Source organism: Crinia signifera, chromosome 1 (assembly GCF_055691185.1).
Source record: "Crinia signifera chromosome 1, ASM5569118v1, whole genome shotgun sequence".
In the NCBI taxonomy this organism is placed as follows: domain Eukaryota; kingdom Metazoa; phylum Chordata; class Amphibia; order Anura; family Myobatrachidae; genus Crinia; species Crinia signifera.
Window position 1 is genome coordinate 94,597,406 of NC_139217.1, and position 23,698 is coordinate 94,621,103.

The 23,698-nt window shown below is 45.0% G+C and overlaps 1 protein-coding gene across 1 annotated transcript in view; it reads right to left on the reverse strand.

The window, feature by feature from the left end:
* The window catches only part of WWC2 (WW and C2 domain containing 2), a 190,367-nt gene that overhangs the window by 92,962 nt on the left and 73,707 nt on the right, over nucleotides 1-23,698 (reverse strand). Inside the window, exon 3 of the mRNA XM_083170703.1 lies at nucleotides 681-884. Within this exon, the coding sequence (XP_083026829.1) occupies nucleotides 681-884 (204 nt within the window). The remainder of the gene's footprint in view (nucleotides 1-680; nucleotides 885-23,698) is intronic.

Genomic DNA, 23,698 nt, shown 5'->3' on the forward strand with positions numbered 1-23,698 from the left:
CTGAAGAAAATAATCCACACACCTTTTGCTGGTATCCAATGCAAAACACAATATTGGTGACTCTGTATTGCACTCATGCACGGAACGTGTTAAGCACAGCATAGTGGAGAACCCTTACACATTCAATGGGTTAATTATCCCAGAAGAGGGACAAATATATCCAGCATGTAGCAGACTCTGAAGGCCTAATGCAGGCATGTCCAACGTTGGCCCTCCAGATGTTTTGAAACTACACATCCCAGCATGCTTTGCCACAGTTTTGCTATTAGAGAATGCTAAAACTATTTCAAAGCATGCTGGGATGTGTAGTTTCAAAACATCTGGAGGGCCAACGTTGGACATGCCTGGCCTAATGTATCATAAGAGATGCAAAACATGGTCACTATTCTAATATATTTGCTGAGAAAGCCCTGGAAATATAGTTGTTGGTTCTGGACGGGTGAACTCAGGAAGCCATTATAGATAATGGCCTCCATTATAGATAAACCAAGGCATTGCGGAGCATAAGATGCCAATCTCGCCTAGGTGTAGGCAGTTCACATTACTAGACACTTATTTGAATATTTTACTGGTTTTAGCATGACGCCAGGTGAATTTGCTTTAACAGACTGGGAGAGTACAGGATTCCTGATCCAGGTAAAACATAAATAAACGGTATAGCCAACCCCTTATATACTTACGGCTAGTACGTGAACTAGACTTTTCTTTATAGGCATCATTGAGTCTCACATATTCATCCAGGGCAAGCGCCAACCTCTGTTCCTTCACGTGGTAAAGCTCTTTCTGAGTGCTTAGGGCATCCTGTGCCACCATAAGATAGTCTTTCAGCATAGACTCCTGTTCTTTCCTCCATAACTTACGTGGATCTTCTATCTGTGTGGTTTCTAGAGAGAAACATTTACAACTGTAAACAGATCGCAGAAACTAGAACAAAGATGCAGAAACCTACTTCCATTGCAGAAAACAGTAAATATTAAACACCTAAAGGTGCCCATACATTATTGGTTTACTAGAATATGTTCTGTCTGACATCACAGTTAATATGGAAACAAACTTCACATCTCTACAGGAAGCAGAGAAAAATTGGCAAAGATCAATAGTGACTATTGTGGCAATCCACTAGGTAATAGATGCCAAATGGCAAGGAACAATACTCTGCTAGAGCCACAAAGCTCTTTCCAGCAGGGGAAGACACTGTAAGACTAATGCTAATCATACCTTGCGCACCGTAAATGTGATTCAGCATAACACGGTACCTGTCAGCCGGCTTTAGGGTTCTGCTCATAGAGCAAAGTGTTTTGTGCATAGAACGAAATCAACTCTGACTATTTAGTGGTATCTAGAGACAGAAGAAGCTATCACCAACATGCTATAAGGTCTGGATACAAATATTATGGGTAACGGGGGGGCTTTTCTGTAAAAATTGAATAGTAATTGTATGTACTACAAACTCCGCTCTTTAGTCATTTGTCAAGTATACCAAAACCTTATGTCGACTAGATACTCTACCTCTTCATTGCTGGTTATCAAAGGCTTAACAATATGAAATACTACCATAACGTTTTGAAGATAAAAACTGTATAGATCTGAGATCCCGTTTTTGCTGCCATTAAGTCAACACTTTCCCACTTTTCAACTTTCCACTGTGTCTGAATGATTGTAATTTTATTGTAGACATACAAATCACTCAGGCGGTTAGGGAAATAGAAAAAGTCACGGATGTTGAAATCTATAAACAATTCCTGTCTAATCAACGGTCTCTCTCATTCTGACAAATGCATGTACATGCCCTGCAAATGCTGAAGCATGAGGACTAGTGCCAGCATCTACCTTTAGAACAGCAGAAGACTGGGTACTTCTGTACTTTCACGGCACCAGCATGGTGCCGCGCTACTTCAGGGTTACGCTCGCCACAAACTATGTAAAATAAACAAAGTTAATGCCATGCCAACAGGGATAGTTCATACCTCCACTATCCATGTTGGCATGGAGTTGATTTTAAATAGCGTGGCGAGTGTTGCGAGCCACCGAGCCCGCAGCGTGGGCGAGCGAAGCGAGCCCCGCAAGGGGACTCTGACGCGCGGCGCCATGCTGGCGCCGTGAAAGTAAAGAAGTACCGAAGACTGTTACCTATGTTTTTCTGTCTGGGTGACACCTACCACTATCTCTCATCTGCCATTCTATGTCCAAAGGACAGATGCCAGACAGCAGAATAAGGGTCTGTGTGAACACCCCAGATTCCCTACTCCTTTAAGAGGTGCGCAGTAACTTTGATCTCCTCTGCAAAACCGAGGTTCAGTGTGTCCCTTCTAGGCCAAATCAGCCGGTTGGACTCTCTGCGCTGCATAATTGCAACAGAGACAATATGAGCAGAATTACTTTGACCATATAGAAGCAAACACCACTTTATACCTTTACCTAGTGCACATAGGACGGAGGGATCCAACTCTCACCCAGTATCTGATGTTTTTACATGATACTGGAAAGCAGAATGGACCCAGCATGAGAGAAAGTGCACCACTATTCTGCTCTTGCAACAAGATTGTAATATTGTGTCAATAATACCTCAACCAGAGGTTTTATTCTGCAACATTGTTTGAATTGTTTGAACATTCTGAAAAAAAACTTTTTCTAGGAGTAACAGTGCTGAGGCACAAACCCCAGACTCCCAAGGCAAAATTTGTGTATTAACAATATATTTCTATACAAGTCAGATAAGGGGAGTGTCTATTTGGGAGAAAGCAGTGGTGACCCTGAATATTTGTATAGGGTATCACACAATTTTGTGTTACTGTTTAATTTATTTTGATTAATTGAAACTAAAAAACAAAAAAAACATTTTTGCGAAACTGGAAACCATTGAAGATCAGGAATCTATTCTAGATATGATTCATTGATTCAGTAAAAACTGGGTAAATATTGTATTTATTTGTATCATTTAGGACTATGACCTGTCTTACATTATAGTGCACATTGTATTTTAAGGCATACCAAATAAAAGTTAATTCTTAATTGTGATATATACACTAATTGACAATAAAAGAGTGCCCCAAAAAGATTTAATCAGCCTTTACTTGCATACCTGTTGCAAGGTCCCCACATCCCCTTCAGCACTGTAAATGTGTACCGAGAAAGTGATGGGAACATCTTAACATTGTGTCAGCACATTGCTAAAACTAAATCTCACAATTTAGGTTCATTCAGACCAGGTAGCTATTTCCACCGGCTTTCCTCCTATTCAATGCTGCCGTTATCGACAGTATTGAAGGCAGGTTCTGGCAAATCAGATCCGACTTTAAAACAAGTCGGATCTGTTTTTCAGAAACGGCCGTGGATTGGCGAATTCACGGCCACTTTTCACCAATCTTTGCGGTTTTGCGGACACTCGGTACATAATAACAGTTGAGTTCCTGTTGGAAGGAACGAAAACTGACCTGGATTCCAACTGTCGGGATGTTCTGACAGTCGGAATCTGGGTCTGAATACCCCCCCATAGTCTATCTACACCCAAGGAAACAAAACACTTATTATAAAGAAAACATTGCTAATTTTGCAACTGATAAGCATTATGCAAGTTTTCTCTGGAACTTACATTGAATCAGAACCAAATGTCCTTGAGATACCTTATCAAGTCTGTCATTATAGTCCAGGTTTTATGTCAAGATGGTTACATCAAACTGGCGGTACTAATGAGTCACCTGTGTTCAAGCATGGATATCCTTACAAACTGGACTGTATTGATGGAGTTTGGGAAACGTTTAAGTATATGATAACAGGCCATAGGGCCATTTTAATGTATACCCAGGGCCATTTTAACAGCCGCGAATGCCCCTGGGCAAAACAATTCAATGGCCTCTACATCACCCCCCCCCCCCCCCTACCCTTCCAGCTGTCCTGCTGCTGACCCAGCTCACCCTGCTTAGGGCCAGACGTGTATTACACACAGTACATGTACAGCCCTTGCCACCAGTAACCAGCAGTGGCGTACTAAGCTTGGAGCTGCTGCTCACACTCCGGGGGGATCACACACAGCAGTCCGACAGCAGTGGGGAGGATGAGATGCACCATAGCGGAGATGGGGGGGGGGCAGAGCTGATGTAGCAAAAGTGTCGACAAGAACAGAGAGCCACAGGGGTCGCTGTTACCTGGTTGCTGCTGCCCACTGTGGGACTGAGTAATGTACTCCACGCATACAGGCTCTGGGACAACTGTCACCATCACTCAAGGCGCAAGCTTCCGGTGTGAGACAGAGCGCACTGTCACTCAAGTGTAACAGCGCCTGGGACCACTGGTGCTGCCCACTGCTGGAGATGGGGAGCACAAGGGGACAAACAGCCTGTGGGGTGGGCTGTGGGATTTTTGAAAGCATAGATGTGAAATAAACAGGCCACCAGAAATTGCTAGCTTCACAGGCAAAAAACAACAAACTTGTATTACAGGTTTCTAGGAATGCACGGTGTCAAAAAAGCATTTTCTACAGCAGATGAGTCAAGGTATTCAAGTTTCCACGGCTTCGTAGCTTATATATGCTGCGTTATTTACCTACATAAACAGTGACCTGTTACTGATTGCAGGTGACAGGATCTTTTGTGTTACATGAAACAGCTAGATGGTGTCTTCTCATGAACATTAGTAGGCAAACTTTCATCATACATTAACAGTATGCAATTATTGAACACCTACAGTATCAAGTGTAAAGCCGGCCATACACTAGTGTGATTTGGCCACTTTCCACCCAATTACGAAGGATTGGCATGAGAAATGGGGAGAAAAGTGTCCAAGGGTGGGATGTTCTAACATTTGCTGCCCATTATCGTCCCCCTTTGCATTCTTAATAACGGCATATGCTCGAACCTATGCGGTTATTAACACAAGGAACAGCTATTGCGATAAGAGCTGTCCCTTGCGATGCGGTGCCGGCACTGGACACCCGGTCTGTGACCCGGGAGTCCATCTGCGCATGCGCAAAGTGACGGCGACGGCAGGGGGCATGCTGGGAGGGATCCATGATGGATCCCTCACAGTAGCGCTGCGGTAAGAAGCCCATAGGCTTCAACAGGTAGTTCTTTTGCTGGCGATTCCCTCCGCAGCGCTGCCACTGCGGAGGGGCCATAGAGCATACAGTAATGCAGTAAAAACCCCGATAACGGGGTTTTTACTGCATTTCTGCTTTAGAGAATCTCCCCCCAAATTATATGTGGTTGACATCCGATCCAATCCGATGTGCGTTCCTGTGCGAATCGGATCAGAGATCAGACTGCTGCATGTCTGACCTCCGACTCGGTCAGCCTCTGGGCAGAGGGGAATGGGAATGTATAAGGGTATATCGCATGTGAAGAACAGTAGGAAATATTATCCTAATTACCTATATCCATATTTGAGGCTCATACTGTGTATGGGATGCGGTCATTTGGTCTACAGCATGATGGTCGACAGTCATTAGGTCGACATGGGAAAAGGTTGACATGTGTCTAGGTCAACATGGGAAAAAGTTGACATGTGTCTAGGTCGACATGGGAAAAAGTTGACATGTGTCTAGGTCGACATGGGAAAAGGTTGACATGGTTCTAGGTAGAAAGGTCATTAGTTTGACAGTGTCGACAGTAAAAAGGTCGATTTGGGGTTTTTCACTGTTATGACCTTTTGACTGTCGACCTAGACATTGTCGAACTAATGACCTTTCAACCTATAACCATGTCGACCTTTCCCATGCCGACCTAATGACGGTCGACCATCATGCTGTAGACCAAATTATCCCAACCTCTGTGTATCACAAGTTGTATTTGCATTTACATCGACCATTGTTCTGTCCTCACCCAGAATATATTTCTGGGTGAGGATCGTGCAACACCTTCCTGAAGTACCAACCCTGCACTGCAAAAGAGGGTATGGAGTGTGGGCCTTGTGCGCGAGACCACCCCCTGATTTTATTTATGGGCGTTACACCAGTGTCCACTATCTCACTCCTCATCCAATACCCAATCGCGGCATGAGCGAGCAGCAGAAGTGCTATATCCAGCTGAACTCTCTATATCACTTTTGCATTGATACCAGGTAACCCTTTGGGATGAGGGTCATATAGAAAAATCACCTACTTTAACCCCAGACATCACTGGCGCACAACTGAGAGGATCGCCAGCGACGACCCAATAAGCCTAAGGACTGTGGCATACCTTTTGGTTATTTAGAGACATACAGTATGTACATAATTACTACTAAGCTTACATGGTTCTTTACTGTAAGACGATGCATATTTGACCTATGATTAAATCCTATACAAAGACCCACAGTGTTTGGGATCTGTATTACAGGATATATGAGGGTAATTTTTAGCCATTCAGCCGTTTGACCTTTGTGAGAACAGCACCATACACATTATTCAGCAACTTATGCTGCTGATTGTACATTGCACCAATATTTGTACCGACGACATGATTTATTAACACAAAGTACTGATATTTGAAATAAGGCTTCACATTTTTAAACATACAAATAAGATTTTGTTTTACCAGGTGTTGTGGAACTCAACCATATCTCTGGGGATAAGAGTGCACCCCACCCAAGTTTCTTTCCTCTCTTTGTGCTCGTGTGTTAATTATTGCTAAACTCAGGGGTGCACCACTGAACGTCAGTAGCATACCTAGAGAGATACTTGCCTATCTAATAGGTACTAGGTGACTCACTGTGAGGATTCCTCTAATGGTTTAGTATATCCAAAGATCAATATATTATTTGCTAATTATTTAATTCCTATCATATCATCATTATTTAATTCCTTTTTATGTAATTGTTATTTGTATGTATGTATGTTGATTATATTTTATTATTGAATTTACATAAAATTTTCTTAACCTACCCTTGTTTATTCATTGTAACTTCAGCGCTGCTTCTCTGTTGCTGTCATTAATTGTATGTCTGATAGATTGGATAAAAATCTGACACGTGTCTAACTAACTGAACATAGCGTGGGAGGCTCTGCTAAATAGCGCACTATGGCAGGTATTCAATGCGGCCGGCGAGGGGGTTAAACAGCGAGGATTGCAGAAAACCAGCGATCCTTGCTGTTTAACCCCCTCACCAGCAATCCGGGGGAATCCTCGCAGTCACAGGATGGCGAGAATTCCCCAAAACAGCGAGGCCTGCGGTTAATACAGAAAACTCGCTGTATTTAGCCGCGAGTCTCGCTGCTTCTGGAGCCGCATACGCCAATTCCCCCTCACTCAAAAACCGGAGCGAGGGGAAATTGGCGTATGTGAGGGCTGTGTTGAAAAATGACAGGGTGAGTGGTGACCGCGAGCAGGAAGCCCTGCTCGCTGTCGCCGCTCGCCCACAGCATTGAATACACCCCTATATATCCTTTGATTACAAGGACACTTGACAGATGCACCTTTAAAACCACAAATATTACTATAATTAAAAGGTGACACGGCTACCGCAGCGCATTACAGAGCGCCTGATAGAGCACAGAATATTTACCGGCTGATATACCAATTTGTTTTGCGGGCAATAACCGCAAAACAATCAATTTGGTTCCACTACACGTGGGACTAGTAGTAAATTGGATGGTGTGTACACAACCTCTTTCTTAAGGTGCAATCAACTGTGTATTTGACAGCCTTTATTAAATGTGACACGGGTCCAACCAAAGTGCGTAAATTGGATGGTGTGTACACAACCTCTATCTTAAGGTGCAATCAGCTGTGTATTAGACAGACTGTATTAAATGTGACACGGGTCCAACCAATCGAATACAGCGCGGCATGCTCTGTTCAACCGCACAACATATAATCCGGGATTGCAAGGACCTTTAACTGAGACACCTTTATAATATTTAGCACCAAAAGTGAAAGGAGGGAGTATTGCAGCAGTGCGTCTCATAGCGCTGGACAGAATACTTTTCACCGGCTGTGGAAGCTATCTTTAGCTCCCAGGTGCCTTGTTCAATAGGACATATAAAAATTAACTTCACAGCCCGGCAGCGCATTATAGCGCATACTAAAGCATTAAAGCTGGGTTCCCAATACTCACCACTAACAAAGGTGATTATACAGCACTTTGACATTTAGGGGGAAATTTACTAAAGGAAATTTGTAAAAAATAGGTGTATTTGTATCCAGAAATACACTTATTTTTGACATTTACTATCCAGTTAATACGGCAATTCGTATTCGTATTGATGTGCTATCAATACGAATTGCCGTATTTTCGGGATAGTAAATGTAAAAAATAAGTGTACTTCTGGATAAAAATACACCTATTTTTTTTTTTTTTTCAAATTTCCTTTAGTAAATTTCCCCCTTCGTGAGAAAGAATGTGATCGGGACCTAGCTCGGCAATACATTATAGGACTAAGCCGGAGCAGTGACTTTATGTTCATTGACGCCCTGATTGATATAGTGATACACTACATGCATATTCAGTTATTAGCATTGTCAAGAATCTTTGACACGTGTGCAATCCAATATAAGACAAACACACACCTACAATTTAATACAATAACAGGTATTAACTTTATAATGTGGTAGCATGATATAGCGCGCACCAAGGCGTTATTGCTACAATATTTATTACAAAATAAATTGGTAATCAGTAATAAATACCCATACCATATTAGCTGGAATTGTACACAACAAAACAGTGTGATCACATATAATACCACTCAGTAGTGGACCAGGAGATAACCACACTGAGTTACCCAATTGCGGCTACATTGTATCATAGTGCTTCTACAATAAAGTACTAAGCAACACTGTTGCGAATACTCAGTACATCAGTCGGTATTAACAGGATTGATGCTAGTTAAAATAAAGCAATAGTGTTTAAAAGGAACACCACCTAACGTGTGTACTTAAAAACCTATTTGTGGTGTAAATAATCGACACATGAGGTGGACAGATTATACCACAACACACACAGTGCAATATAATTTTTAATCACTTTATTCTTAGAAATTTTCACCTATGTATGTTTGTCTATACTTCGCTGTCTTTCAGCAATTTTAGATAATAAGAAATAAAAGTTACATTTTAGTATTGTATTTGTCGGTGGAAACTCTCAACAGGACTAATACACAAAAAATCAGTTGAATGAGTGCCCCGAATTGGGAATCTTTCTTCATTCTTTTTGGTGTGTTTGAAAAAGGACAGTTAGGATCTGATACATTATCACTCTCCACTTTATCACTTTTTTAAACTTGGTGCATCTTGCCCATTGAAATTTAATACAGACTGGATCTGGTCACCATTCTGCCTACAAAATGGCATAAATGTTCTGTTTCTGGTGCTTCCTCTCCTGCAGGTGGAAAAAAGTATGGGTACTATGGCATACCGCTCAACATTGTAGCCATGATGATTGGGAGGTGCACTGTCTCATCTTAAAGGGGCATGGCTTTGTGGGAATGATGCTTTAACGAGCCACGTCTCCTGCTTTCATGACTACGGGGCATGGCCAGTGCTCTAGGAGTTGCTGGCTATGCCCCAGGCCTTCTGTATTCCACTCTGCGCCTATTCACTTAGCATTCTTAGCTGCTTGGCTAAGTAGAGCAGCGAGTGACAGAGGGTCTCACAACTGCCCCACCCCACCGTGGCATAATGCTGCCCGTGGTTGGGGCAGCGGGACACTCACAAATAATCACGATTTTCCTGCGAAAATCAGGACAGTTGGAAGGTATGCTATGGGGAATGCAGAGTTGAAAAGCTCATTTTAGGGGGTGCTGGAAACCTTAGAAAGTCATTCAGGTATCCCTAATTTGCACCACCACAACCATATCCAATGTGCATAAAATCAGCTGCTGTGTATAATTCTATAGAATTATTATTAAATAATACTCATAAAGGTTACTTCAAAGCTGATTGGTTGCCATGGGCAACTTCACCACTTTTCACTGCTTCTTGAATACACCCTTAATAACAGTACAACGGGGTCCACACACACTGCAGTAAAAATATAGTAAAAGTTATCTCTTTCCTTTTACAAGTTATGCCATTTTCCAAGCTTGTCCATAGAGTCCACAGATTTGATGGTTCAAATGATGTATGACCGATGGTGTATCTTTGTATGCAAATAGTGGGGCGTCTCCGTACACATAACAGCGGTTACATCATATTTTCACAGTACCGTTGCATGTAAATACTAACAATTGCATATACTACTGCATCCACCTAGGAATGAGGCCCTGTGTCCTAGCAGGAGACATTTTATAAACATCACACTACTGTACAAACATCTTATGAAAGTCATAGGTGGCAAAAAGAAATGGAAACTCTATGCAGCCACTGGGGAGCAAAGACCTAGCGCTGCCAGAGAGGAGCTGAAGGCCCATCACCATCAACAGGGGAACAGGAGATCCGGTATCAGCCTCCGCCAGCCATGTACCTCTGACCGTGGGGAGCAATCCACGGTCAGAGGTACATGCACCACTTCTAGTGGTACACAGACCCATCTGTTATGCAGAAAGAGGGGTTGTAGTTATGCGGAGCAAAGTGATGGCTGTCCCAACCCTGTTTTCCCTCCTATTCCCCGCCCCCCCCCCCCTCGCCTCTCCCCCCCCCCCTTCTTTCTCATCTTTGCCCTCCTCCCTATTTGTTCTCCTCATCTTCCTCCACCTGCTCGTCCACCTCGTAAACCTCCCCCCTTGTCCCCCCCCATCGTCGACCCCCTGTCCTCTCCCTTCACCTTCCCCCCCCCTCTTCATCCTACTCACTGCCCGTCACCCACCCCTCAGCCTCTTCCCTCCCCCCCTCAGCCTCTCCCATCCTTGTCCTACTAGAAGGGTGCGAGTTGCCATTCGTGTGCCATTTAAATGATGAAAACGGCACCCAAATGAAGCCTGTCTCGCACCCTTTGCAGGGCTGAATTAGCTTGATATAGCTCACACCCCTATGGATGTGCGAGCACTTTTAAACGAATTCAGTCCGCTGTAAAGTGCGACCAGTGCCGTGATGTTTTATGAGTGCGAATTATCTGCACCCAATAGGATCGACCCCTATGCCTCTCCACCTTTCTCTTTTTGACACCATATCCCTCTCTCACTCCCTGTCTCTAGCTTTTTCTCTCCCTGAAGACCTCTTTCATTCTGTCTCTCCCCCTTTCTTTCCCTGACACTTTCGCTCTTGTTCCAGCATTCTCTCTCTGGGAGCTTCCTCCTGGCCCTATTCACAGCATGCTGAATTAACTCAAACCCTTTGTTTATCAGGGGGGCCCCTTTCAAAAATTTTGTACGGGGCCCACAAAGTACTAGTTACGGCCCTGTTTACAGCCTCATCTGCAGCAACACACGTTGACTGTCACGCAGTGTGTCCCACAGCATCACCCTCAGCCTGACTATTTGGCAGACCCCAAACCTGACCTGTACTATCATGTCCACTATATCCAACTGGTCTGGTACGTGAGCTCATGCAAATCAGGGCAGATGAGGAGGCACCGTTCAGGACGCGGAGATGTATCGCAATATTGCGGAGTTACTGGAATCCTGAGGTATCCATCACACGCAACAGCAGGTTGTGAATAAATTTAAATATCTGCAGAAGCAGTTCACCAAAGTGAACGACCAGAAGCGCAAGAAAAGCGGTGCTGCTAGGCCCGATTGGGTGCACTATGACCTGTCCTACAGTGCATTTGGGAACATAGAACTCTGCAACCCAGTAGCCCTGTCCTCCTCCATAGCACTGCATTGCAGCCAGATGGACAATAGCCAGGACAGCCATGACTTACAGACTAGCCAGGCTTCCCAGCTGTCCCCGTCATTCTCACCGGCTTCTGAAGCCACGCAGATGTCAGAACACATGAGCCTGGCTTCACCGCTGCTGTTTGGTGATGATGGTGCAGCAGAGAATATGATGGATTCTTCAATGCATTCTGACAGCGTCCAAACAGCCATAGATTATGTCGTGGAAGCAAACAGTCAGACGGTGCACCTCAATCAAAGCACTCCCTTACGCTCTAATTGTAAGTAGACATTTTTTAGAATTACACCCATTTCCCATAGTCAAATAAAATACAACCTGTGGGTGGGGTGGGGTGGGATGGGATGAGGCCCAGTATCCGTTGCAGAATGTTGCTAGCATGCAGGTGGAAGAAGGCCACTAGCACATTTTAGGCAAACAATACTGCTATTTTTATATAACACTTGGCATGGAAGTGTCTAATGTGATTGTTTTTTTTTTAAATTGCAGTGTACAGCGTTCCTGCCAAAAAGAAAAAAGCATAACTGGTCTAGCGGCTAAAGCGATGACATCAGTGATAGTGGAACATCTACGCCAATTGGATACTGATGTCCAAGCAAAGGAGGATGCTCGCATGGACAAATATTTGGAAGCGGAGAAGCAGAATCAGCAGGCATTTATGTCTCAATTGATGGCTATGCAGGAGAGAAAAATGTCCTTTTTAGAACGCACATTTCCCGGTGCTTTCATACACCCTGCACCACATCCCCATCACCCCCCTAACTACCTACCAAACCCATATGATCATTACAATAGAGGGGTCAGTTTCAATCCTGGTACGTCTACTAACACCCAACCAAACCAACTGCCACCAGAATACAGAGGGCCCAATTTCAACTATGGCACTATTGCTGCTAGTAGTACAGTTAGCAACCGGCAAATCCTAGAGTCCCCAGAATTTTCCATGTACCGGAATTTGAGCTAAAAGTTTCAACATTTAGTCTTAAAATATTGTTCAAAAAGGTTGCACTTTTCTTCTTTTAAAAATCAAAAGGTTGCACTTTATTTCTTATTATTTGTGTGATTCCCGATAGGAGCAGTCACCATTTTATACAGTACCATTTTATAATGTGTCCTACGATGTTAAACTTTTTGGGCACAAAGTTTTACAAATGTTCTCTTTTCCCAGTTGGACTCTCACAGCTTTGTCTTTCATTATGAATAACATCTATATAAAAAGATGTCAAATGTATGTACAGTTTGATGCATATTTTCAGCTTAATAAAGCAAACAACTGGAAAATTAAAAACTGCTTTTTATTTCAAATCATTGAGGGAAGGTTTGCTGCAATGGTGGCCCTGATTCTTTCTGCACTGTAATCATGCTCCCCATCTGCTGCTTCAGGATTGCTCCCAGTGTCCTGCACATTCCACTCTGGAAGAAAGTGGTCCTTTTGTATTTCACAAATGTTATGTAGAATACAGCAGGTTGCAACTACGTGGGGCATCAATTGTAGGTCCACATCATTCCTCTTCATCAGGCAGCGCCAACGTCCTTTTAAACACCCAAAGGCGTTTTCCACTGCCATACGAGCAGAACTTAGGGTGTGAGTATAGGTGATCTTTTCCGTGGACAACTCAACATTTTGTGTGTATCCCTTCATGAGCCAATATAGTAGAGGGTATGCAGCATCCCCAATGATGTGTACCGGGATCGCCACCTCATCTATGGAAACGGATTTCTATAAAGAAAAAAATAGACATTGTCACTATTAATACAGAGGAGCCTTAAGTGTATAGTTAGGATAAGCAATATATCACGTCTAATCCACTGTAGAATAATTGCGTTTGCCAAAAATACATGGGTCATCACATACTTGCCTACCTGACCCTCTCCACGTATGATTGCCATCACCTGAGGTGAGCTAGTTGTAAATGATAAAAAAAGGTGTTTTACCACAGGTGATGGCAATCATACATGGAGACAGGCAAGTCTGGTCTATCAGAGAAAAATAAATGTGTACAATATATTTTTACCTGTCTAGGGAACAGCCATCCCCCCATGCTTGTCCTCAGCAATCTCATACAGCTGAGAGTTAGCAAACACTCTAGCATTATGTGCACGCCCAGGCCAACCAATAAAGACATCTGTAAAACTAAAGAAAAAAAAAAAGAAATATATTTTTTTCAATTGTTATAGCTAAAAAAAAAAGGTACTCTTTACCTAGCATGGCGCCCACGATTTTGATCGTGGGCATCACAGGTAAAAAAATCGCGGGCATTGAATGCACTAAAAATCGGGTGCGACGCGACCGACGCGACCGACGCGATGCCCCATAGGGAACAATGTTAAATGTCTCAATTGACCCGATTTTCCTGTTCAATGCCTCAATTGACCCGATTTTTCCATAGGAAACAATGTTAAATGGCCCACAGAGGCCAAATAGCCACCCTGAAGTGTGAAATGGCCCCCACAATTGTTAACGCCACCCCACGATCAACGTCAACCCGAAGCGTGGCGAGCGCAGCGAGCCCGCGAGGGGCGGCGGTACGCGTCCTACGACCTTTTCATACCCCCACTATCCACGTCGGCGTGGAGTTGAGAATAGAATAGTGTGGCGAGCGCAGTGAGCCACCGAGCCCGAAGCGTGGCGAGCCCCGCGAGGGGACGCGAATACCTTCACAGGTAAACGCGTCCCTTCGCGGGCTTCACAGGTATCCGCGTCCCCTCGCCACGCTTCGGGCTCGGTGGCTCGCTGCGCTCGCCACACTATTCTATTCTGCCGACGTGGATAGTGGGGGTATGAAAAGGTCGTAGGACGCGTACCGTTGCGCTCGCCACGCTTCGGGTTCACGTTGATCGTGGGGTGGCGTTAACAATTGTGGGGGCCATTTCACACTTCAGGGTGCCTATTTGGCCTCTGTGGGCCATTTAACATTGTTTCCTATGGAAAAATCGGGTCAATTGAGGCATTGAACAGGAAAATCGGGTCAATTGAGACATTTAACATTGTTCCCTATGGGAAATCGCGGGCATCGCGTCGCACCCGATTTTTTTGTGCATTCAATGCCCGCGATGGGCGCTGTGATAAGTAAAGAGTACCAAAAAAAAAATTTAACCGGTTCCTAATAAGCAAACAGTAAATATGTATTTACCAGTATTGGTGGTCCACAACAGCCTGAAGTATAATAGAATGCCACCCCTTCCTGTTATAGTAGTCCGTGGGGTTGTCACGGGGAGCAATGATGCGGATATGGGTCCCATGTATAGCACCTGCACTCTGTGGGTAACCACGCCTCAGGAAGCCTTGGATAGTGTCATCAAGGCGCTGTCCTTCCGGCAAACAGATGAACCACTGGTACAGGGTATCCACAAAGTCCTGTGTCACCTGGTAAATGTTCCTGCAGACCGTGCCAATTCCGACTTTAAACAAACAGTAGAGTGTGCGGTACTCTCCAGGGGTAGCATACCACCAAAGGGCAATGGTTAATCTCTGCATTGGGGTGATGGGCTGGCGGTAGCGGGTGGTCTGCATCGTCAGGACTGGTACAAGTAGATCCAATATATAATAAAAGGTAGCATGTGACATCCTGAAGTGGGCCATCCACTGCTCCTCCTGAAAAGATTCCACGGTCTGCATGAAAGCATCTCTGTGGCACCGGTCTCTGACCCAGATCCTGCGATACCGCATGGTAATCAGCCTCAAAATGGAGGTAAGGCTAGATGATATCAGCGCTCTCCTCGGGCACAAATATTGCAGTCAAGATCTAGACTTCTCAGCCAAGGATTGTGCTCTCCTCCTCCAAGTCTGCAGCAGGTAGCACAGTGTGAGAAGCTGCTTCAAACGCTCTATTGCTGAAAAGTACAGCACAAAGTGAAACACAGCTACCCCGTCTGCCATCTTTGCTGCAATGCTGGGAGCAGACCCCACCCCTCCCTTTTCCCTTTCTTGTGACCTCATCTCAAACAGCCCAAAAGGTCCCTTTTTAATGACACCAGCAAGGAAAGGCAAGGCTGATCCGTTTTCAGTGTAAAAGGGCATTACACAGGAATAACCCGGATTGAAGTGCAGTGTAAATGGGCTCTGAGGCAGGGCATGCCCTGGCAATTTCCCATGTTCAATTTCCTGGGTCCTTCCCAGCATTCTGGTGTAAAAGTGGCATACTGTATGTCAGGCACCAGTTTGGGTGTGCGGTTGGCAGACCAGGTTATGGGCGGGATGTATTAAAATACATCGCCGCCGCCCCCCCACCGCGATGCTGCCGCATATGTACTAACATATGCGGCTGGCATTGCGGTGCGGTGACGGAGGCCCCCCGTGATACCTGTACACTGGTGTGCGGGGGGTCTCCGTCACCTCCCTGCCGCCACGCTCTCCCCTCACGCCGGGGACAGCTATGCATGCTGTCCCCGGCGCATCCTCCTCCCCCTGCAGCCGGAAGGATGTCCGGCTGCTTCACTAGGGGGAGGCAGGGCTTACCTTCCGGGGTCCAGGAGGACCCTTCAGGAAGGTAAGCCAGAGGGGGGGGGGGTCGGCGAGGCGGCGGGTTTGCGTCAGCGGGCGGCGAAAAGAAGCCCATAGGCTTCTATAGGGTATCGCCACCCAAAGGTGGCGATACCCTTCAGTGCGGTATCATTTTTGATACATTGGAGAATGCGGTCAAACCGGGGTTTTACCGCATTTTCCATTTGATACATTTTACCTGCTTCTCACTCACAGGTAATGTCTGTCTGTGCATTTGTCACCATGAAGCAGCTGTGGGCAGGGATCCTAAGTACCAGTCTGTCCGTCTTTGAAGGTAAAGAGGGTGGCATAGGGGTTGTGTGCCTCCCTCCTAGGGAATGGTCTTGTAGTAGCTGTGCTTCCTTTCCTGACTCCATAGGTCTCCATTCATCTCTTGCCCCCTATACAGGGGCACTAAGTAGAATTTCCCCAGGCGTGTCTGCTCCTCTCCTTCTGTGGCTCAGCTCCCCCCTACCAGGTGTGCCCCTGACTACTGCAACATCCTTCTCTCCGGGCTACCTCTCACCCGCCTCGCACCTCTCCAATCCATTCTTAACGCTGCTGCTAGGCTCATCTTCCTCTCCCGCCGCTCTACCTCCGCCTCCCCCCTCTGTCTATCTCTTCACTGGCTCCCCATTCCTTTCCGAGTTCTCTTTAAACTCCTCACCACCACCTACAAAGCTCTCTCCTCCTCTACCGCTCCTTACCTCTCTTCACTGATCTCTATCCACACTCCCTCCCGTCCTCTTCGCTCCACCGCTGACCGCCGACTGACCTCTCACCTAATCACCTCCTCCCACTCCCGTGTCCAAGACTTCTCTCGCGCTGCCCCCCTGCACTGGAACAACCTCCCGCCACCCATCAGGCTTTCTGATTCCCTTACCTCCTTCAAGCGCTCCCTCAAAACCCACTTTTTTCGACTAGCCTATCCCTCCTCCTAACCTCTTTTGATCCTCTTATCCTGCCTCCGTTCCCCTCCGTTCCTACTTATCCTATTGTTTTTCGTTCGTCCACCCACCTATTTTTAGTATGTTAACTCTTATGAGTAGGGCCCTCCTTCCTCACGTACTCACCCTACCTCTTTACCTCACCTGTGCTCCTGTCCTGTTCTTCCCTTCCTCTACTTCATCTTTAGTCTCCTTGACAATTTTGACACCTACTTCTGAACTGATGCTGATTTTAGTTCTACCAGCTATACCCCCATTCATACTGTATTTTTCAACACACCCTGTACGTTACCTCGTCATTTTTTTTTGTTTGCTATGTACGGCGCTGCGGACACTTTGCGGCGCCCTATAAATAAACGTACTACTACTACTACTACTACTGCCCATAGGCGAATCTAGGGGGTGGTCCGGGGGTGCACAGCACCACCCATTTTGTCGCTGAGGGGTGGGGCTTTCCAACGAGCCCAGCCCCATGTCTCTAGCCCCCTGGGAACCAGAGATACGGCCAGGCAAAGCTGGAACATTTTCCCTATAGGATAACATGGGACCCGCTAATTCCGACCCCCACCCAGTTCAACGGCTGCCAGTTACCCCTTCGGCATCACTGAAGCTCGAGGTTGATCTCAGTCGAACCCAAATCGCTGGGCCTTTAATCTGATACCAGGCTGGATCCATATGGGTTAATTGGTTCCTTCCTGGGATATTGAGGCTAAACCGTTTTTTTTTTTTTTTTTTCATTTCTTAAATGTAATTTCATGACTGTTTATGTTCTTTGAGGGCAGATTTCTTTGGAACCAAACAGCCCAGTTTCACGGGACCAAAATCATTCGAAGCCAACTCAAAAGTTCTGCAATATGATACTGGTCTCATGTAAATGGGTCAGTTGGTTCCGAAGATATAGCTGGTTGGTTAAAGGGGGGTAGGGAGAGGGGAGTGGTTGTCTCTCCCCCTCACACCAGAAAATACAGGGACTAGGCTGGTGTATAAGGGGTCAGCCTGGGAATGTCCCTGCATGATCCTGGGACCATATTCCCGGGTAAATCCCTGCATTTTCTGTTGTGAAAGGGGTATTATTTCAAACAGCCGTGACCTGCAGTGCTCTGAATACAGCCGGGCGGGCCCCTGCTCTTTGCCCAGCTGTCAATGACTGTCACCCCTGCAGCTTCCGCTCCAATTCTTCTCCCCGCTTTCACCTCAGCCCCCCCCCCCCCCCCATAATCATTTGGTGCCGGCGCCCGGCGTGCTCCCCCGACTTCACGCACAACAACAGCTCGCATAATATTTAAAATGTCCACTCGGCAGAGGGGGCGCCAGGAGGGGAGTGGGAGCGTGCTCTGCGTTGCACTCTGCTCCTCTCCCCATAGAAGCAGCTGCACTGCTCTCCATCTCTCCCTGCAGCAGCAGCGAAGGCTCATATAAAAATTTACAGTAAGTGGCACTTTTGGGGGCATTGCTTAAGGGATGCTATAAGTGGCGGTATGTGGGGGCATTACGCATAATGTGTCGCTTAATGTGTAAGGGGCATTACGGTGTGCAGCATCATGTGTAAGCGGCATTATGTGTGCAGCATCATGTGTAATGGGTGCGCGGCATAATGTGTAATGGGTACTATAGTGTGTGGCATCATGTGTAATGGGTACTATGGTGTGCGGCATCATGTGTAATGGGTACTATGGTGCCATCAAGCCAGAACCCCCTAGGAATGAGCACGTAGGTAAGCAGCACTTATGTGGCAAATATGTAATGGGCATTACGGTTTGTTATATAGTATGTAATGGGCATCATGATGTGTGGCACAATGTGTAATGGGCATTACGGTGTGTGGCTTTATGTGTAATGGGTATTACGGAGTTTGCTAAAATGTGTAATGTGTATGGTCTAAAGTGTAATACCACACCCCTTTTTGTGATGCCACGCCTCCTTCCCATTAGGCCACACCCCCTTTTGCAGCGCGGCTACGCCGCGCAAAGGTACCTCTACTATTATGTCTAGATCTGGGACCACCCATTACCATAATTCTAGATTCGCTTATGCCCCTGCCCCCACACCATGTGTACCACTTCCTCATGTGTGCCTTTGCCATCTAACCAAGAGCCCCATTTGTAACTGCTGCTCTCGCATCATGTGTGCCTCTTCCCAGGGTCATCTCTTCCACTGGACTGGGTAGGCTACTGCCCAGGGGCCCCAAAAGCATAGGGTAAATAAAAAATAAAAATTAAACTGTTTCTTACGGCAATCCCGTGAACCCTGGCCAGCATTGTCCGGTATCCATCCTCCCGGTCCTCCGTTTTTATTTAGTAGACACAAAGCTGTGGTTTTTATTAGTGGGATTACTGTAGTGGGTTAGAATAACTAGCTCTCCATGCTCCAGTTTGGTATTGCCCCTAGTATTTATTGTTGCAAGTGTCACTTTAACCTGCACAAATAGATGCAATAAACAAATGTATTAAGGTCATATGATGTATATTTATTGTGTAAGAAGTAATCCCACTTTGCTTATCTGGTATGAATTATATCAGCAGGTGTAGGGGGAACATTCGGTGTGGTTTCTGTTTATACCAACATCTGAAGCACAGGAAACATCTTTACCTAACAACAGAACCATTCAGGGGTGTTTCCATGAGTCCATCCCTAACATCCGAGCCAGAAGAATGCCAGAAATGATACAAAAAAATGAGGACCAACCTGCTTTCCAGCCGCATTCACTCTCTGCAATATCTCCTGAGAGCTTAGTTATCTAATGACCTGCCCCTCCCACCATCTCTAATCATGTCCATTAAGGACAAACTTCTCCAAACAAATTTAGGTGGCAGCAATTTTATCATGTAAAAAGTACAATCTACATACAAAAAAAATGAATATGTGGCTGTACACCATAACATGTGTAGCATTTCCAAATACTTATTTGTACATGAACATGTTAAAATAGCAGATGAAGCTTAAGTAAATACTTACATGCTTTTCATAACTGGCTTCCACCAGGTGTGAAAGGAACAGGCGGGATGGGACATGATGACCTGATTCAAACTGTACGAAGTGGGAGGGTATAGAGCATTTCAATGAGAATTGCACTTTGTCATTTGCCAAGTCATCGCCCATTCATTTTATGTTACCTAATGGTCAATACAACATTAAACTTTATCTTGATGTTTGTATGGTAGTTGGGAAAATAAGGTAAATATAGTGGTCGGATTGAGGAACACCCAATCTAAAAGGCCCCCATATACTATGCAATTCACCTGCAATTTGGGCTATTTTCCTGCAATTGGGATGATCAATAGCAGTAAAGAGCACAAATTGCAGGTGAATAACCCATGCCATGCACGGACCCGTGCGCATTGCACCAGAGCCCACAAGTTGCACCACATGCACAAGCATTGTTTTGAATTGCTTGTGCAGCTGGGTAGCCTTTGCTGGGATCGCATGTGATATATTGCATGCAAAAGGACCACTTGTGATATATCCCATGCAATCGTGCTACCCAGGAAGGTTCTGGGTGGCTCAAAAGGGGAACCGAGGGCAGATGTTAATGCAGCGTTTAGGGGTCTTTAGACCCATTTTTCACTTTGTTAGCTTTGAAAGTGTTTGGTATTTAAAGAAGAAGAATTTACAGTAAGTCCATTAAACCTTTACTTATTTTACTGAATATCTCAGCACAACCTGTATCCGCACTTTAGGTTGACAGTAATAAGGATCACCGTCTATAGGTGGATCACTTCTGGTCAACATGCATTAAGTTGACACTATCAAAAGGTCAACATAGTCAAAAGGTTGACATGACAATGGTCGACATAAGTTTTTCACCATTTCAAAAAAATATTTTCATACTTTATCATTCTTGCGGCTTATGATTAGGAATGGTAATCAGAGCACAGCGGTAGTGTAGCGATGCATCTTGCCCGAATTATGCCATGTGAGGGGAAATAGTACACTAATTGGGAGACGTGCTCCAAGATAAAAACTTACCCCCCTCTACAAAAAACTCATGTCGATCGTTTCATGTGTCAACAATTTTTACTTCGACCTTTTGTTAATGTTGACCTAGGCTCTGTCGGCCTTCTCAATTTCGAGCTAATGAACCAAACCAGCACAGACAATATTAAAGTCAATTAGTATCATTAATGTATTATTGCTGGGGAAATAAAAGCCCACCCATAACCATGGCTTTACATCCCAATAGAAAACCTAAGTTACCATGACTGAGGGTAATTCAGTTGTCCCTGACAACTGCCCCCTTTTCTCGGTTGTAAAGACACGGATGAACTTAAATGGGAACTTGTGGTTTAATGTAAAAAAAAATGACATTTTTTGTTGTAGTAAAAAATGGGCGTACCTAGAAAAAACTGTTACATTTTTAACTGAACAAATAATTATCATGAACAATTTTATTCATCCCTTCGGAGGGAGAAAAAAAAGAAATGCATTTGCAGAACCTAATGTTAAAAATATCAAAAAGAAACAAAAAGTTGCAGCAAAACAAAAGATAACTATTTGCACTTTTTATAAACAGTATTACCATAAGCCGGGAACACAGTGGAGCGATGTTGTGCCGATATGCCTTTCGGAATGACATAATCACCTACATCGCTCAGCTTATGTGCTCAATAGGAGTGCTCCTACGGTCACAAATGCGACACAGGCAGGTCTGATGTGCTGCATATCAAACCCGACGAAATCACTACCTGTATTATACTGATGAAGGACAGAGCATGATTGTTCTGTTTTTCTTAACATCCCTCCAATGTGTTTACACAATCTGGTCTGACGGGCGTTCATTCCAATGTTGGAACAAACTCCTCTTCGTGCAAGTCTGTAACCAACTTTAGTCTCCGCACAACTAAGATCAGAATAAGAGTAGTCTGCATGGTTAATATGTGTGTATCTCTAATGGAGCAATATTAAGTCCTCTAGTAAATCAATAAAGATAATAATAACCGTCCACTATATTCCTTTATTATATGCTTCCGATCAGTCATCGTTTGCGATCATCAGCTGCTAAGGTCTGTCCTTTCGGAAACAGATTGTGGCAATTTAATTGGTTGTATGTTCAGAGGGCTGTGTGTGAAGAAAACAGGATTGCAAGGTAAATAGTCAAAAGTTCAAAGAAAGTGTTTTGATAAAGCTCTGGGAGCCTAGTACAGCACATAATATGTCGAGTTATCTGCAGAATAGAGAATGCACTAAATCATTGTGTGATAAAGATGTCACAAACCTCCAGGAGGCCACATTCCTGCAGTTCCATAGATAGGGGAGAGCTGAAAAATTCCACAATTAAGTCATACCCCCCCCCCCCTCTCAAATATGATTATGACAAAAAAAAAACACACCCTTTAACAAGGATGAGGAGAAAAATAGATTATTCCTCTTCCTCAAAACTATACATCGTTATCTATAGCGGTGTTCTATGCTATCCATAATTTATAATCTGATTGTTTTCACGCTGCCCAGTGTATATGGCTGACGATGTGTACTAAGCGCTGATGCGCGCTCCCGCTTCATTGCCGGCCACCGGCGCTCATCTGCTGACATTACCGGCAGATGAAGTTCCACCCCCGCAAAAATCGATTGGACAGACGAAAGTCGCTCAGTGTGTATGCACTGAGCGATTTCTCAGTATCATCGTTCTGCATACACATTGGGCAAAATGCCCATTGTGTATGCACATTTACTCAAATATCTCCTTCATTTTGTGATAGTCAGACTCAGTGGCGTCCCCCAGATGCCAGTGCCCTAGGCAGCTATCTTAGAGGAGTCTAATGGTAAAGCCAGCCCTGGTTACATGACTATCTACAGAACAAACAGAAATGGTTAAAAGGGATTCATGAGACATCTAAACAGAATGTTGTTACATTCAGTCGAATTCAGGCTTGATCGGACAGTGCCAAATTCAACCCCGCTTCTGATGGTGGGGGTCTGCGCATGCACAGATAGGAGCATGGGCAGGACCCCCCTGTAGGAATGTCTGCACCATCCTATATTTAGCGATCAGCGGCGGAAATAAAAGTCAGTTTAGATTTAGCAACCATCAAATGACTTCTCTCCTCTTCGGGCTGCATGTGAAAGGATGTGGGTGGCACAGGTGGGCGGCACTGGCCTGTTAGCTAGTCTGATAGTATACGCAGCCTAGTGAACAGGTCTGAATCAGGCCCATTGTACAATACAGTAGTGAAATTGGCAGATGTGATTTTTAACTCAGTAGATGTCCGAAAATATGCCAGTTCAATAGCTGATTTTTTATTTGGATGAAGACGCCCACTGGAGCCTTCACAGCTGCTCACAATTGTGCCGACATTAACACCATTGATGCAAATCCAGAAAGCATCAACTCCTCAAGAAAGGCTCTCAGGTGCCGGAGAGGTGTTTCCTACATACCGGACTGTCGTCGCCAGACATGCCAGGGTTTTTGCCGCCTCTAATGCTGGGTACACACCAGGACGACTAGGGCCCGATCCCCACAATCTAGATCCAATTCCGATCAATTGGATGTAGATTGTGTGCTGATTGGGACCTTTTCTGACCTGCTGTGGACCGATACCGATCCGATGCGCGGTCTCGCGGGTCAGACGGTGGTTATTGAGATCCTA